Below are 15,245 nucleotides of genomic sequence, written 5' to 3'. Positions count from 1 at the left end.
AAAGTTCTTAGGAAGTTTAGAAATATCTTCCACACCCTCCAATACTGTGTTTTTGAGTTAACACCTTCGACCATTTGACTGAATGCTAATTTTCCACTGCTAGCAAATGGTGACTTACAGGTAAATTTCCACTGTGAATGATGTTTAGATTTGAAATGAGGTCTGGGTATATAATGAAACGCAGCGAGAGCTCAGGGCCTTTTCTGTACTTCAGATCGGTCCGTGAGGCTGAGAGGAAGACCTCTCAGCCTCATGTATTTCTTAAAGTCGGGTTTGCATCTTCTCTCTATTCCAGAGCATTTGATGTTTTGTATCGATTATCTTTGAATTGATTATGAAATTGGCATGATACATTTACCTGACATAATAAATTGTTACATTTGATTATTTTAACTGACTCTGACATTGTTTTCATTGAAGAGTTAAACGGAATAGTCAAACATTCGCTCACTTTTAGTGAGGCACAGATATTATTAAAACCTTTCATTTATGGAGTCAGATGAAGTAACGAGTAAATACATATGAGAAAATGTATTGCATTTAACCAAAAATACTTTGCCACGAGAAAAGGCGCTAATTCGAATACCGCCATTGGATCGAGTTAGACGGCCTTACACTATGTATTCAAATTATACAGGACTAAAATACTATTCCGTGTTATTTTACATTTGATTACTTTTTTCTGTTTCTAGCATTTCTGAATGCTAGTGTTAGACCTAAACTTTTCTCTTTATTTCATGTATTTATTTGTGCTACTTTTTTCAATTTAATTCAAAGATTGAAATCAAGCTTCCTTTTGTTGTGTAAACAAAAAAAAACGACCGCATTGTAAAAACACAAATACAATGAGAGAGCAAACATTTAGCTAAACGTATTTTTAAAAAATTGTCTAAAAAAAACTCCCGCCTCAAATTAAAAGCCCCCCCCCCCCCCCCCCCCCCCCCCCCCCCCATAAGAATGACCTACAGGGGGATTTCCCCCCTATTTTCCAAAACGAAATTCAGGCCCTGTGATTTACTTCAGTGACACTTGCATTATACTCATCATATAATATTAGTTTTCAGGATCCCGGGGAGCCGAAGCCGCCATCTTAGGGGATGAATGTAAATCGTGTGATGCATCGAGGCATTCCACGCAAATCATTTTTATCCAATCAACGTCATCGATACGCCGTTTCAGCCCTACTCACAACCTGAGAGAAACAAAATATTTTCCTGATAATATTTAACTATTTTCTTTAGTTGCAATATAAAAAGCCAACTATATTATTTCAGGTCTAGTTGTGCTTTCGGAAGAAACTAGCCTGGTTTTGTCCACACCCTTAAAATGAATCTAATGCATTCTTATCAGTGAAACGCTTTAAGGATTTTCCCATTATTAAGCTTAGCACCCTATATCATTTTTCTTGCAGGGTGGTTAATATGTTCCCGCACATCATCCAGTAAAGGATAATCTGATGCATCGCCTAAAGAGATTTGAGATTTAATTGCCAATAATTGCCTCAAGTGGCTGACCATTGACGGCCTGAATGACTTGATGCTGCTTCTTCCTGAAAGCGTTTGTGGTACAAGCATACAGGAAGGAACTGTATGTTTATTAGATAGCAGCTTATATTTGCGTCATTGAGGGAAGCTCTTAAAGACCTTTCTCACATCTGAAATTTGAACGACACTGCCTGTAAGTGTCGTCTGTAAGTCATTCCCATCTTTGGGGCATTGTGCGTCTTAACTGAAACTGTTTGTTTTGTTCAACAGCCAAAGGATGTGAATCTCGGCGACCTGTCTGTGTAGAACAGCTCTAGCCGAGTCAAGGGAAAGAGTGCAGATCAAACAAGCATGAGGCTGCTGGCCTCCTCGCCACATCGACTACAACACACACGTGTCGCCCCTATGGAGTTTTAACCCCTGCAGGAGTACAGGCTGCCTCGGTCCACCGACACTGGTGAAGAAACACGGGTATGTATGAGCACACACCGATATAACAGCCCCTCCCTTTGGTTCTGCCCTTGAATAACGAGCAAAATACTAGAGCGATAGAAAGAGAGCGAGAGACTGAGGGTCCCATGTGCCATTGGGCAGCGGGGCTTTCGCCATGAGCAGTACTCTGGGCAAAGATAAAGACTCTAAGGAGAGGGAACCCAAAGCTGAAGGGAAATCCAAAACCAAAGGGAAAGATGCCAAAGACGGGAAGAAAGACACGAGCGGCGCTTCGCCCGCAGTGGCCTTCACGTTGGACAGCACGATAAAGCGGCCCAACCCGCCGCCTAGCACGCGCAAAAAATCCAGCAACGCGGAGGTCATCAAGGAGCTGAACAAGTGCCGTGAGGAGAACTCAATGCGTCTGGACCTGTCCAAGAGATCCATCCATCTCTTGCCCTCTTCCATTAAGGAGCTGACCCAGCTGACCGAGCTCTACCTGTACAGCAACAAGCTGCAAAGTTTGCCGCCCGAGTTGGGATGCCTGTCAGGACTGGTGACGCTGGCGCTCAGCGAGAACTCTCTCACCAGCCTCCCCGACTCACTGGACAACCTGAAGAGGTTGCGTATGCTCGACCTGCGGCATAACAAGCTGCGGGAGATCCCGGCCGTGGTGTACCGCGTCACCTCCCTCACCACGCTCTACCTGCGCTTCAACCGGATCACCACCGTGGAGAAGGACATCAAGAATCTGTCCAAACTCACCATGCTCAGCATCCGAGAGAACAAGATTAAACAGCTGCCTGCGGAGATCGGTGAGTGAGCTGCTGCTGCTGTTTAAAACCATTCCTTTTTTCCTTTTTAAAGGCACATAATGTCCATCAAAAAATATATATAATGGCTGTATTGATTGATATTGGATATTTAACTGTGCATGCTCATTTCCCATTTTTTTCTTATGCCATCAATTGCTCACCTAATTTTAAACTTAAGAACATTAATATTTTTTCATCAAATCTCAAAATTAATATCAATTTTCATACTGTACATTATAATGTTGTGATGCCTAAATCAGAGTTATTGTAGTATAATGTTATTATCATTTTATATTGTCAGTTTTTGTTTTAAGAAATTCTTATTGATTTTATGTGCTTTAGTCATTTGTATTATTTTTTTTATATTTCTATTTAATTATATAAATAGTAAATGTTCTTTCAGTTAGTTGCCAAGGAGATATTATATTATTATTTTTTTCATCTAATATTTATATTTTATTGAATTTCAAATAGCAAAAATGCAGCTTTTATTAGTTTTAGTTAATAAGGACACTGGCCTAAATTTACTTTTTAGAACTTAAAACTATTTATTTTTTAGTATTTTCTTTTTTAATTATTTAGACAAAAAAAATATATATATATATAAGTGCTGTCAAACGATTCAAATATTTAATCATGATTAATCGCATTAACGCCGTAGTTAACTCGCGATTAATCGCACATTTTTATCTATTCTAAATGTCCCTTGATTTCTATTTTTCCCATTATTTTTTCTAATTTTAATGCTCTTATCAACATGGAAAAGTGGACCGGCAGTAAGTTTGTTCTTAGCTGTGGTATCCATGTGCTTCTGTCTGAAGTCATCCATTGTAGAGCTTAGATCGGGCCCAAAAAATCAAGCCCAACCCGAGCCCGTGCAAATTTTTTTAGTACGTGGGTCGTTATAACTGACGTTCTCAACTACTTTCTATGTTACTTTCTCCCGCCCGCAACATTTTTGTCCCGCTCCCGCCCGCAAATAGACTTTTTTTTGTAGGCTAACGTTACCTGCAAATACTTTCTCCCACGTGTCGCCACCATACACATCAGCATAAATGCTCCTGATAAATTATTTGTTATTAAAGCATTAACACACAAACCACTGTTATAATATAAAAGCAAGCAGGCTACTGAGTACATGGTTTGGCATGACTGAATGCGCGCAAAGTGCGCTCCCTTAATAATTCCTAAAAAGCTGACATCAGTTCATCGCGATCTCACACAACTCTGTTATTATCAATGAAGCTGACTGCACAGTGAATCTTTAATAATATATACACTTTGTTTGTTATAATTTGAGGATTTGCCAGCATACAGAATTCAGCACTGAACAAAAAGTCAGTTTTGAGCGGTGAGGGGAGTCTATTTTAAATGCATCTGATTGGCCATTGCGTTCAAGAAATGTGTCTGCGTTCAATCACATGTGTCTGTGATTGGCTACATCGCTCAACGCTGCAAACATGTTATAAAAAGAAACTCTGGCCTGTAAATCGTTTCTATTTTGTTTTAGTTGTTCTTGTTGCTTTTCTGCAACATATGAATAAAAATGTATTAGTTTTTATGTTTTATACATAGATATTTATAGTTTGCGGGAGTCCCGCAAATCGTTTTATTCTCCAGTACCCGCACACACAGACTGAGTACATTACCGCACGCGCTCGTACTCGGCCATCAAATCTAGTCTCGCGCCACACTCTATTGCGTTGAGAGTGCACGTCTCTAGATCGGCGTCTCGAGCTCGCGCCATCCACTCAAAACGTAACGTTAGCCTACTACTCTTTGGCCGGCGCGCAAGCCCAAACAAGTACGTGCGGCGTGCCTGTTGTTTTGTTTCCGGTCTAGCTATCCAGTGTGATGTTGTAGTTTTTCTAACGTTACTAGTTGTTGCAACAGTATGTTAAAAAAACTACAAAGTTTGCTAGGCCAAAAAGAGCGTTAATCTCGCGATAAAAAAATTGACGCTGTTAAAATGTGTTTGCGTTAACGCCGTTAATAACACGTTTAACTGACAGCACTAATATATATATATATATATATATATATATATATATATATATATATAATTGAAATGATTTATTGGTTATCAGCCATAACATACAAATAATTATAGACATACCATAGCATAAAAATAATGATTGCCTTATCGGTAGATATATTCGCTGTGTGCTCTGGGAGTTTTTTGAGTACGGGTCTTCTAAATGGTTAACAAATCTGACCATATTCTATTATCCATTTATTTTTTATAAAAATATAAATATATATAGCGTCATTCCATAAAATAAAAGTATAAAAGTTGAGTGCTCATTTGCGATGATTCTGCTGGCTTGTGTTATAGGTGAGCTCTGTAACTTGATTACGCTGGATGTAGCCCACAACCAGTTGGAGCACCTTCCTAAAGAGATCGGCAATTGCACTCAGATCACCAACCTTGACCTGCAGCACAATGAACTTCTTGACCTACCTGAGACTATAGGTGAGGATCTGCTCAAGCTGGGATCCTTATTGATGGAGACCAAACTAAAATTGTACTCTACAGATCTGCTTTGAGGAAATTATTTTTTCGTGAGCATTATTAAGTATTGTCTAATTAAGTATTATATGATCAGTGGAGGAAGTATGCCTATATGCCTGTGTAAAGACTAGATCAACAGTTTTGGACCATAACATTATTTGGACCACAAAACAACACATTTGGGACCAGATTTACTAAACAGGGCAAATTAACGTGAGAGTGAAATCGCAGATGGGAGTGGAAAGTTCACATTAAAGAACACAGACGCAGCCGGATCATTTCCATAATTGCCAACATAATCTACCAAAAGCAGCACAAATTAGTGTCTGGTATAAGACGTGCTTTTTTGCGGTAAATAATAGCGCAAATACCAGTAAATTGACTAGCGCAAACCTTAGTAAATCACTTTGCATGATCCATTTAAACACTTTCCTCCCATAAATACTGCTTCTGAAAGGGAAACTCCTACAAATGCAATAAGATCAGCCGCAAAAATAACCCTGTCAAGCCTTTTCAGCGCTCATTTTTCACTGCGTGTCTTTAGTAAATCCTGACAGTAGTTTTTAAACGCCAAAAGAGGGTTTGCTCCGGCCAAGCTTTTAGTAAATCTGGCCCTTGAACCATAAACTTAAGCATATCGGGGCCATTTCTCACATTAATTTACTGTTTCAGGTAATTTATCGAGTATAAACCGTCTGGGTCTGAGGTACAACCGCCTATCAGCAATCCCTCGATCTTTAGCGAAGTGCCGAGAGCTGGAAGAGCTCAACCTTGAGAACAACAACATCTCAGTGTTACCAGAGGTGAGGCTTGCTTCTGTTCATTCCAGCTTTTAATCATTTTCAGTCTTGTATTATTAGTCAGGTTCCTGTTTGCCTATATTTTATCGATCCCTGTCTGTTCCTCCTCAGGGGCTTCTGTCCAGTCTGGTGAACCTGACGAGTCTGACGCTGGCGCGGAACTGTTTCCAGTCTTACCCAGTGGGCGGCCCATCCCAGTTCTCCACCATCTACTCGCTCAACATGGAGCACAACCGTATCAACAAGATCCCCTTCGGCATCTTCTCCCGAGCCAAAGTGCTCAGCAAGCTCAATATGAAGGTGATTGTCCACATGAGGTCACCGCTAAAAAAATGTAGGAAACCTTTCAGGACACAGGCTTTAACTACAGAGCAGAATATGGTAGAGGCTTTGTGGGTGGGCTGTTTTGTCCTGGACCGACAAGCAACATTGTGGGTAGTTTTGCATGGCCGAGTATGTAAATGTGGAAAACAGTACCATTCAATGTTTTTTTTAAACTATTTACAGGACAACCAGTTAACATCTCTTCCGCTGGATTTTGGGACGTGGACCAGTATGGTGGAGCTGAACCTGGCAACAAACCAGCTTACCAAGATTCCAGAGGATATCTGCGGACTTGTGTCTTTAGAGGTGACATCATGTTCTGTATTTTAACAAATCACTGAGTTTCATGATAGAAAACCAATTTTTGTCATGTAGTTAGGCCTGCGTTTTGACTTTTTCCATTGGTTCCTTCAGGTCCTCATATTGTCCAACAATCTCTTGAAGAAGTTGCCACATGGGATTGGGAATTTACGGAAACTACGAGAGCTTGACCTGGAGGAGAACAAACTGGAGTCCCTCCCGAATGAGATTGCCTACCTTAAGGATCTGCAGGTTGGACATTTACAATACTTAAAACACTTTAAACAACTCTCATATTAACAACTATCCAAACTGTTTTACACCTGAAATCATTTTTGTAGCCCTATATATACGTCACTCTTTAATGTCACAGGAAAGAACAAAATCAGAGAATTTATTTGTGGAAACTATAGTTTCATATATAGTGCATCATAACTAGAGATGAAACTATATGAAAATTTCATGATTATAGTGACCAAACTGATCACAGTATATCGTTAAAATGTGCTGGAAATGTTCAGAAAGTACTGATACTACACAGAGAAATAAGTTCACCGAGTTTTATGTCGAAAACCAACAAATAACAAATCAAATTAACATTAATATGCACTTTTGTTTGCATAAACTTTAAAATAGTAACATTTAAAAATGATGGCCAGGTGTCTTTCAATATAACATGTTATTTACTACAAGTTAAAAAAAAGTTTTATAAAAAGATAAACCTCAATTTTCAACCTTTAGTCAAAATGATAAATTACTGTCATTTTATCTGCTTCATAAACAAGGCTACCTTATTATCCAAAGTGTTAAGATTTTTAGAATGCACAATAGCTTATTTTCCATCTGTCTTTCAAAATTAACAAAAAAAAACAGTTTTTCATACTGTCTGAACAATAAAGGCAGACCGTAAATCCACTCTCTGTCAGTAGGTGGCGCTTGTCACCTGTCTATATTAGCTCACTCTGATTAGATGACAAGTACGTCTTGGCGAGCGACCAAAAATCTGATCAAGCCACGAGCGACGTGTTGGTGACCCCTGATGTATAGTTTCTCAGGGCTAACGCTAAAAGGTCCTTGCACACGGAGTGCGAAATTTTTGCACGTTAAAAACTAAATATAACCTCACAATGTGTCAATCATGTTTACACACTGCCTACGAAATTTTCATCCATCATAAAAATATTCGGATCGGGTTTGATTTTCTGTGTTTTTCGCATCCTGATCAAGCATTTTGAGAGCCGTTTTGACAATTCAGAGCCACTGAATGACGAATACAAAAACACGCATACGAAAGACTTGCGAAAGTTCCATCTTGATTGTTTCGCATCACCATGTCCCATGTAGGGGCTCCGTACTCAAATTTACAAGTATGTTTAGATGATTTTTTTTTTTATTCTCAAATACTCATTTCAAGCATTTATTTGCAGAAACTTGTGTTGACCAATAACCAGCTGACCACTTTGCCGAGAGGAATCGGTCACCTGACCAACCTGACGTACCTGGGCTTGGGAGAGAATCTACTGCAGCACCTACCAGAGGAGATCGGTACGACACACACACACACACACACACACACACACATATGTGACCCTGGACCACAAAACCAGTCGTAAGTCGCACGGGTATATTTTTAGCAATAGCCAACAATACATTGTATGGGTCAAAATTATCGATTTTTCTTTTATGCCAAAATCATTAGTATATTCAGTAAAGATCATGATCCATGAAGATATTTTGTAAATTTCCTACCATGAATATATATAAAATATATTTTTGTGAATGGATGCAAAATCGCGAAAAAAAAGTCAGAAAACACGCCTACAAACTTCACTCGCTGCTGTCCGCTTTTTGGGAATTGCCCACTCAAGTTTGGTATCTATGTCAAGCTTTGATTTCCACCTTTCGGGTTCATAACTCTCCACAACGTCATTAGAGCAGTAAGCCAATAGAGAGCGTTAAAACAAACCCTTCTCGTTTAAAAAAAACTGTTTTCTTCTTAGCAAAGGTCTGCTACAGCGCCTCTCATTGGCTGGCGACTTCTTCGCCTGCACAGTGTACACAATCCGCAATAGTCACGGTGCAAGCCATGGATTCTGAGATAGCGCGTTTGCTCAATTTCAACTTTAATGACAGCAATAATTTAACGAACATAGTAAATGATTTTTTCGCAAATGATTGGGAAGATGATACAGAATGTCCAGAGACTGGCTTGGCAAAGGAGGATGACCTGAAAGACGACGAATTCGATCAATGTGTGGAACAGTTTTGTAACCACACACACACACCCACACGCATATTCATACACACAAACAGACATGCACACACAGACACACGCACACACACAGACACACACAGACAAACAAAGACATACGGGCATTCACGCATATTCATACACACAGACACACACACACACACACACTTGCATTTAGTGGTGGGGAAGTCATAATGGTGTAAATTTCATTTATTTCCTTTCATTAGTAATGCGTTGCTAAGGACTTCATTTGGAGAACTTTAAAGACGATTTTCTCAATATTTATATGTTTGGCCCCATCAGATTCCAGATTTTCAAAAGGTTGTATCTCGGCCAAATATTGTCATATCCAGGCCTGATAGCGCTCCGGCGCCACGCCGGATTTCCGGCGTACAGACGTGTCTGCAAAAAAAAAAAAAAAAGCAACAGCAAAAGCAGCGGAGTTCGACCAATCATAGCGCTGGGTTCATTCCCCAAATAGCAAGCGGGTATGATTGACAGATGCGTAAAGCCTATCATTAAAAAGAGACTGAAAATCGACAGCAATAGCCTAAAGAATCCCGCTCGATCCCGCTTCCACTCGCGCGGCCGCCTCTGACTGAGTTCATGAGCGAGGACAGTAGGCTACAGTAGTCACAGTACTTCTGACTCCTGAAGGTAAACGGGCTGGGGTGGATGTGGAAAGTTGAAGTATTGTATTGAGTTAACTTAATCTGGATTCTATTATCACACGGAGTGATCGCAATCGCATGGGTTATCTTAAAATACTCCGTCATTCATGTCACTCAGATAAGATGAAGACATCATACAGAAAGCTTAAGTATTGATGAACAATAAATCTAAATAAAATTAAAATCGCTATGGCTTACTGATTATGAAAGTGCTGTGATTTGTGGATTGATTTACTGATAAGCGCGAGTCCGCAAACAGGCATTTATTTATTCATTCTCCGTGTTGAGAAACGTAGCCTGCATGTGTTACGTTATTGTGTTATAATAACTAAAGTACCTAATTATGTTGTTACATAATAATTTTGTATGAAAACTAGCGTGTTACTTGTGGATAAGACACCGTTGTATCAGTGCTGCGCGAGCTCTCTCTCACAAACACAGATGAGAGAGATGATAATTGTAAAATGAAAATTGACGAACTGTTTTGTTCTTGGTTGTGGGTTTTTTCCTGTCAAAATGACAGAAAGCATTTTTTATTATCCATCCCGTGTTTTTAAAATTCGTTAAATAACGGACGTTTTACTATTAACATAGTCGTATGTCAGATTCTTCTAACATATAGGCTACTTGATATTCTTTTTAGAATAAGTGATTCGTTTTGCTATTATTGGTCCTGTGACAGGAGGACTCCTGTCTATTCATTGTCAACTGTTTTCTATAAGTATGTTTGTATTGGCTAACGTTTATTCAGCTAATGCGTGTCCTGTTTAAAATGTGCAATGTTCAAATGCAAAGACAGCACGCCTCAAATAAAAGCCCTTTTTTCTTTTCTTTTTATCTAGTAGGCTATCATATTTGGATATTGGAATAACAAATTAAGTAGAACTATCTTAAATGTACAAATGTTTTTTTTTACTGTTTTCTAGGGGTTTCTTAATTTTAAAGTAGTTGACCAGCACACATTATTTTGCAATGCAATATTAATCATGAAAAAATACATTGCAGTGCAGTGCAAGTGAAATTTCAGATTTGGGTCGAATTCAAAAAACTTTAGAGGTCAAGAATTATAAAGATGGGCATGTGTTTGTGTGTGTCTTGCATTCTCAAAAAAAAAAAGAAGAAAAAAAATGACAACAATATAAGAAGACTAGAAGAACAATCGCTCATCACTTTGTGTCAGAAATTAGCGGAGGATAAAATCGCCCTTACGCATCTGTCCCAGGGTAAACATTTCAGGCTCAGGATTTTTTTCTACTATCACCCCTGCATATCCTAACAAACCATAGATCAATGGAAAGCTTATTTATTCAGCTTTCATGTGATGTATAAATCTCAGTTTAAAGAAAATGACCCATAAGACTGGTTTTGTGGTCCAGGGCCACATATACACAACGCACTCACAGCCTGTTCTGTCCCACCCACAGGCACACTGGAGAACCTTGAGGACCTGTACCTGAACGACAACCCTAACCTGCACAGTCTGCCGTTCGAGCTGGCCCTGTGCAGCAAGCTGTCCATCATGAGCATCGAGAACTGCCCCCTCAGCCACCTCCCACCGCAGATCGTCGCCGGAGGCCCTTCCTTCATCATCCAGTTCCTCAAGATGCAGGGTCCCTACCGGGCCATGGTCTGAGACGCTCGCACACCGCAACAAAGAGGAAACCCACTCGCTATGCGACGTTACCGTGCCGTCGTGCTCATTATATCTAGGACAAGAAACTGCGCAACTGGGTTCCAATTGATGGAGGAATCATAGCCAATTAGGTCCCCTTTACCCCCCGTAGAAAACAACGTCTAGACTTCTGTTGCCAAAATTAATGTACATTAGTGATTCCGAAGAGGCGCTCTTAAAATGTTCCAATCATTTTGCCAATTTGTTGAAAGTCATTATAGTGGTTTTCGATGGCAGGAAACAGTTGTATGCAAAAACAAAACATTTCTACAAGTTCATTTTTTTGCTGCTGCTGCCGCCATACTGTATGCGAGTTATTTGATTTGATTTTAGCCACAGTTTATTTTTTATCATCCCGCAACCAAAAGTTTTTTTTTTATTGTACAGAGGACCTGTTTGGAAGCAGTGAACAAAATTTAGTGCGTTTTTCTTTTCTTTTTTGTTCTTTGTTGTTGTTTATTATAGAATTGTGCCTATCCAGTGCAGTTGGGTGGTTTGTGTCTGAACATAAATATCCAAGAGGTTTTTAATACATAAAGGATGAATTTGCTAAAGTATAATTTATTCCGTACTTATTGTTGATTATTTTGTCGGTCCCTTTTTGAAATATTCATTCCTGTTCGCTATTCGGACATGTTGACGTTTTAAAATGATAGATCTGCAATTCTTTTTTGTGATATAGTGAAAACGAAGCAACGGATGAATCAAAAATCACTTTCGACAGCAATCACATCATGTGTTTATCAAGCTAGCATCACCCTGGTATCGGGGGTCTCTGTTTTTAATTAACTTGTTTGCCATATCCACAGTGTTGCGCTCTGCTCGTGTCCTATTGGTGAGAGTCGCATCTACATATCATATCAGGTGCTGAACAATGCTAGCAGTTAAAGGCCCACGTTTACTGTGAGGAATGCCAAACGCCCATTCAACATCACTTCAATCCTTTTTTAAAATGTTTTATTATTCCGCATTTGAAGGATTTCCTGGTCCGTGTCATCGGACCAGTTTTAAACTTCACCTCTTGATTTCTGCTCCAGAATATTAAACAACGGTCGGTTACTGTTTTTTTTTTTTTTTTGTTGCACCGTTCGTCCCACATACCGCCCCTCTAATGCTGCTGCCTTTAATGCACTTTGTACTGATATTTGGCATCCTCCTCAAGTAAAAGGGTCGTGATATTTCATGTTACCGATTAAACGTATGGATGGGGGCATTTATTATTATTATTATTATTGTTGTTGTTGTTTCTGAAGTATTTTATCTTTTATTTTAATTCTCTATCATGTATATTTTATAGCAATGAATGAAAAAAAATTGCCTCCTCAAATTGGAACGTTAACATTCTATTAAGAACCTTATTCTTCTTTCTCTTTATTAAATGTTTTGATTTAAACTCATGTCTGACTAGTTTGTTTCTACACATTTTAAAAAAATCATATCACTTTCGCATGGTGCAGATCAAGTATTGCAATTAAAAACGGAAATGTTTTGATTTATATGTTTGTTTTTTATTTCGCCTTTTTAAACAACGTAGTTTTGTTCAAGACAAGATGGAATTTCTTTTGGTTTAGTATTATATCAAGCGACTGTACATTTCCACCTCCACTAGTTTCTCAAGCCAATCTTTTGTTGGTGTTCTGTCCACGCTTTTTCTTTTCTTTTCCATGTTCCCTTGATCCGTAAAGACATTGTGTGCATTGGCAGCAGTGTAAAGGTTTCGGAGAGGCACTTGGCATTCGTGGGGTCATGAAAAGGACACAAATCGCTGCTTTTTTATCAACCAGCAGAACCTGTTGCTGCTTACGGACCTCCTAGAAAGCAGAAACGTGATGCTGTGAGAGAGCCGGCCCGCGCGAGACGTTACGGACTGGGTTCTCGGGCCGGTTCTACCAGCGTAGACGTTCTGCTACAGATGAACTCCCTCTGGACCTGCTCGGCCGAGAATAAAAATACAAACTTTGTAAAAAGGGCTTTCTCTGTTCATGCTTAACTATACACCAGAGGCGTTGCATTCCTGGTTTTGTATAAGCTTAGAACTGTACATTTGAGTTTTCTTCTGTGAGTGTGTGTGTGTGTGTGTGTGTGTGTGTGTGTGTGTGTGTGTGTGTGTGTGTGTGTGTGTGTGTGTGTGTGTGTGTGTGTGTGTGTGTGTGTGTGTGAGGGAGTAGTTAGATGTTAAAAATGGAATTATGATGTGACAATAAATGCCTTTGAGTACTTCAAGTGAGACGTGCATTAGGGACACGGGCCTTGCGACGTGTCCCATTTAAGTTTAATTTTTTTTAATTTATGTGCCATTTATGCAGGAGAGTGAGGCTGGTTTTTATGTAGGGTAACAGTATGAGAATGCATCACAAATCAGGAATGTAGTCACAAAGACAATGAAAACATAATTGTACTTTTGATGGTGAATAATGAGTGCAGTTATAATCAGAATGGCAGTTTTTGATTTTGATCTTGTGTTGTTCTGGTGAATCCTTATGATTGGAGCTTAAGGGTATGGTTTATTTTTTTATATTGTCTGTGCATTTTGACCATTGAAGCTGTATAAATGAAGTTCATATTCCATGCTTTTTTTCATAAACATAGGAATGTTATGTTTCCTGTTTTTTTTTGTTTTTTTTTGCCTTGCTATGTATAGGAAACAAGCATGTTGATTTTCTCTCTCTCTTTTTTTTTTTTTTTTTTTAAGATTCATATTTGTCTGGTTGTGTGGACAGGGATGTAAAAAAGTGCAAAAGATAAAAGTGTTGCTCTTTCGTAACTGCAAAATGTTTCTTTTTTTCCTTTTTTTTTTACTCTTCATAGGGTATCAAGTGTTGTGCGGACATGTCTAACCTACTTTTCTGTAGAGAGAGGGGAAAAACAGCCTTAAAGGTGACTCTTGATTTCTCTTTCTTTCTTTCTGAGCCCGAACGAGTAACAGGACCCTCTTCCGTCAGATCAAGTCTTTGCTTTGATTAGCATTCTTCAAATAAATGCTCATTTGACTGCCTTACGAATGTCAAATATGCTCCTCTCTCACCCGTCATACATTTCCAGTCCAGATCAATAATTTCTGCTTCTGTCAGAGAGAATATAAAACTATGAAAACTCACTTTGGCTATTTGTTTGCTTGTTAGACTATGTCTCTATTTGTTTGTCTGTATGTATGTTAGTAACTTGGTTTAATTTAAATATCTCATGATCAAACTCAAATGAATTTAAAATTTTGATTTTAAATGTAAACATTTTAATTGATTCGGTTTAAACGGATAAACTAAGCAGGAAAAGACACCAGCGTGCATGTGAACTCCGTCAATACTGCTTAAAAAGCTCCTCACGAATATACACAGACTGTGCCTGAGATATAAGATGGTTTCACATTTTTTGTTCACTTACTACGCATTTCCCATTTATATCTGCATCAAGTGTAGTGAGTAGCTAGGGCAGATATACGCCCCTGTTGTTCCTGAGGCGTCCGATAGGGGGAGGCTGATCTGAGGTAACCTGCTAAAGTTTTTGTTGTTTAGCAATGATGCAACATTTATTATTTATAAACGATTATAATTTATTGCGAGAGACAAAAAGTTCTTGACGGTCAGGTTGATGTTGTCTGGCTCAAACTTAGCTAAACACGTGCAGGTTTAACTGGCCATAGTCTTCTCTACTCACTTTCAAAATTAATTTTCTTTTGTTGCCTGCATGTCTTTAGCTTGCGAGATGGCCTCTTCTGCAAGACCCTGTTTACTTCTTGCATTAAAACATATTCCACATGTTTTCTGGGGAAAGATTACAGTAGATATTGGAAATATGGTAACTTTTTTTTTTTTTTTTTACAGTCTATGTGTGAACACACAAAAGACACATTTATAATAGGCATATGTATGTATGTAAATCTCTATGTAAAGAGTTGAACTGCACACTCACTCAAATATTTTGATTATTTCCAACGTCATACATGATAAAACCCACATTAAAAACTTTTCCCATTTGGTTTGAATG

General features: G+C 38.8%; 1 protein-coding gene across 3 annotated transcripts in view; it reads left to right on the top strand.

Annotated features, from left to right (window-relative positions):
• The window catches only part of shoc2 (SHOC2 leucine rich repeat scaffold protein), a 32,476-nt gene extending 18,443 nt beyond the window's left edge, over nucleotides 1-14,033 (top strand). For all 3 annotated transcript variants that reach the window (XM_077226879.1, XM_077226878.1, XM_077226880.1), the window contains exons 2-9: nucleotides 1,755-2,731; nucleotides 5,067-5,204; nucleotides 5,916-6,046; nucleotides 6,155-6,343; nucleotides 6,551-6,673; nucleotides 6,782-6,919; nucleotides 8,095-8,212; nucleotides 11,014-14,033. In XM_077226879.1, the coding sequence (XP_077082994.1) occupies nucleotides 2,092-2,731; nucleotides 5,067-5,204; nucleotides 5,916-6,046; nucleotides 6,155-6,343; nucleotides 6,551-6,673; nucleotides 6,782-6,919; nucleotides 8,095-8,212; nucleotides 11,014-11,222 (1,686 nt within the window). In that variant the 5' untranslated portion in view covers nucleotides 1,755-2,091 and the 3' untranslated portion in view covers nucleotides 11,223-14,033. The remainder of the gene's footprint in view (nucleotides 1-1,754; nucleotides 2,732-5,066; nucleotides 5,205-5,915; nucleotides 6,047-6,154; nucleotides 6,344-6,550; nucleotides 6,674-6,781; nucleotides 6,920-8,094; nucleotides 8,213-11,013) is intronic.
• Nucleotides 14,034-15,245: the final 1,212 nt, after the last annotated feature.

Source organism: Siphateles boraxobius, unplaced genomic scaffold (genome assembly GCF_051911475.1).
Source record: "Siphateles boraxobius isolate OS27281-9 unplaced genomic scaffold, OSU_SipBor_1 13, whole genome shotgun sequence".
NCBI classification, from domain to species: Eukaryota; Metazoa; Chordata; class Actinopteri; order Cypriniformes; family Leuciscidae; genus Siphateles; species Siphateles boraxobius.
This window is presented reverse-complemented; position numbering and strand designations above follow the sequence as displayed.